The 1,875-nt window shown below is 47.9% G+C and overlaps 1 protein-coding gene across 1 annotated transcript in view; it reads right to left on the minus strand.

Annotated features, from left to right (window-relative positions):
- Positions 1-1,869, minus strand: part of ythdc1 (YTH N6-methyladenosine RNA binding protein C1) — a 15,782-nt gene extending 13,913 nt beyond the window's left edge. The window contains exon 1 of the mRNA XM_008301420.1: positions 1,782-1,869. Within this exon, the coding sequence (XP_008299642.1) occupies positions 1,782-1,809 (28 nt within the window). The 5' untranslated portion in view covers positions 1,810-1,869. The remainder of the gene's footprint in view (positions 1-1,781) is intronic.
- Positions 1,870-1,875: the final 6 nt, after the last annotated feature.

The raw sequence follows: 1,875 nt of genomic DNA on the forward strand, positions 1-1,875 counted from the left end.
TAGTCTCAACTAAACCTGAACTCCAGTCAGAGACATCAGCAGGTGTTCATCAGCGTTCTCAGTGAACCAGGTTTTCTTCTTCAGACTCTCATTAAAGGAGGCGTTTAACGCGTCATGTGACTCTCCTGCAGTGAACGGACCAATCAGGTTCCTCCTGCTTCGGCCAGCAGCTTGTTCTAATGAGAACAACGAGGAACATCAAGAACTGTGACTTTAAAGAGCTGCTGCTGGAGATGATGCAGGACAGGAAGCTGCTGGAGACCTGCTCATCATGTGGTCACTATGGATGGTCCTGATCAATGCAGCAGATTATTGATACCTGACGGCTGGTTATTGGTAACCGATGGCTGATTATTGATCACTGACAGCTGATTATTGGTAACGATGGCTGATTATTGATCACTGACAGCTGCACAGTAAAGCTATTAAACCTTAAACTTGTTATATTTAACCCTGATCTTGTACTGAAGCTCATTCAGGTCTGACTCTGTCCCATGAAGCAGGAAATCTCTTTCATAACAACAAATCAAAGTGAATCAATGCCCCTGATTGGATGTTCTCTGTTATAAATACCAATAGATGATCAATGTTCTGATCAGTGATCTATCAGCTGCAGGACCAGCAGAGTAAACGGACCAAACACAGAAACGCATTCATGTGATTTCTGCATCAGCAGCTGAACACATGTAGGTTTCCATGGCAACAGGATGCCTCCAGTGTGTGATGCTGTAACTGCTTCATTCAGTGTTTCAGTAACGTACAGATCAGCAGGTTTACAGAGAAACACCATCATCGGGAACAGGTTTGGTTAAAGGGAGACGCTGAGCACAACCTGGACCAAGTTAGCATCAGTTACCATGGAGACCTAGCTCCACGGCACCAGTTACCGTGGAGACCTAGCTCCGCAGCATCAGTTACCATGGAGACCTAGCGCCGCAGCACCAGTTACCATGGAGATGCAGCTGGTTACAGAGAAACACCTACCTGACACCGAAAACTCTGACTGTAGCTCAACATATCTTGCTAACCCATTAATCTCGCTGTGTAGTCCATCCCTCTGGTCCTGACTGAATCTACAGACAAAATGATTGATGGTTGATTTACACTAATCAATAATCAATGAGCTGCAGATTTCATCTGTAGAATGTGACAAACTTCTGTCCTCGCTGGCTCAGGTGGTAGAGCGGGTTGGCCTCTAATGGCAAGGCTGGTGGTTCGATCCCCCACCCCACAGTCCAAGTGTCCTTGAGCAAGACACTGAACCGGAAGTTGCTCCCGATGGCAGGCAGCACCTGGCATGGCAGCTCTGTCGCCAGTGGTGGATGAATGTGATCTACTCTCAGATGTACGTCGCTTTCTAAGCAACACAGGTGATTTGGTTAGAGAATATCAGACCTGTTGGTGTTATCATCAATCATCCCGAACTGATCCGAACTGTCTGTGGAGCAGCACAAACTCTGTCCAGGTGTGTCTGATGAAGCGCGGGTGCTTAAAGGGATCGGAGCAGCAGCAGAAACAGCAGATTTCTGAATAGAGTGTGTCCTGGACATCAGGGAGCTGTTAGCCACGGCGGCTAATCTCATGTCATGATGAATGAAAGTGAAGCTGACTGACCCGTCACCAGGTAACCCGTTACCTGGTAACCGCTCACTAACCACAGCGACCAGATGCAGCTTATCGATAAACCACCGATTATTGATGTGCAGGACATCGAACGGACAGAACAAAGAAACACACATGCTAATGCTAACAGCCGCTAACAAAGCAGACTCGCTTCTCACCTTTGTCCTCGCGCCGGTCGGCCGCCATCACCGCTGTGACGTGCTGCTGCCTCGCGCGCAGGTACCTGTGCAGGTGGAAAACGTTTTTTTTTTT

This window comes from Stegastes partitus, unplaced genomic scaffold, assembly GCF_000690725.1.
Source record: "Stegastes partitus isolate 25-593 unplaced genomic scaffold, Stegastes_partitus-1.0.2 Scaffold1670, whole genome shotgun sequence".
Lineage (NCBI taxonomy): Eukaryota > Metazoa > Chordata > Actinopteri > Pomacentridae > Stegastes > Stegastes partitus.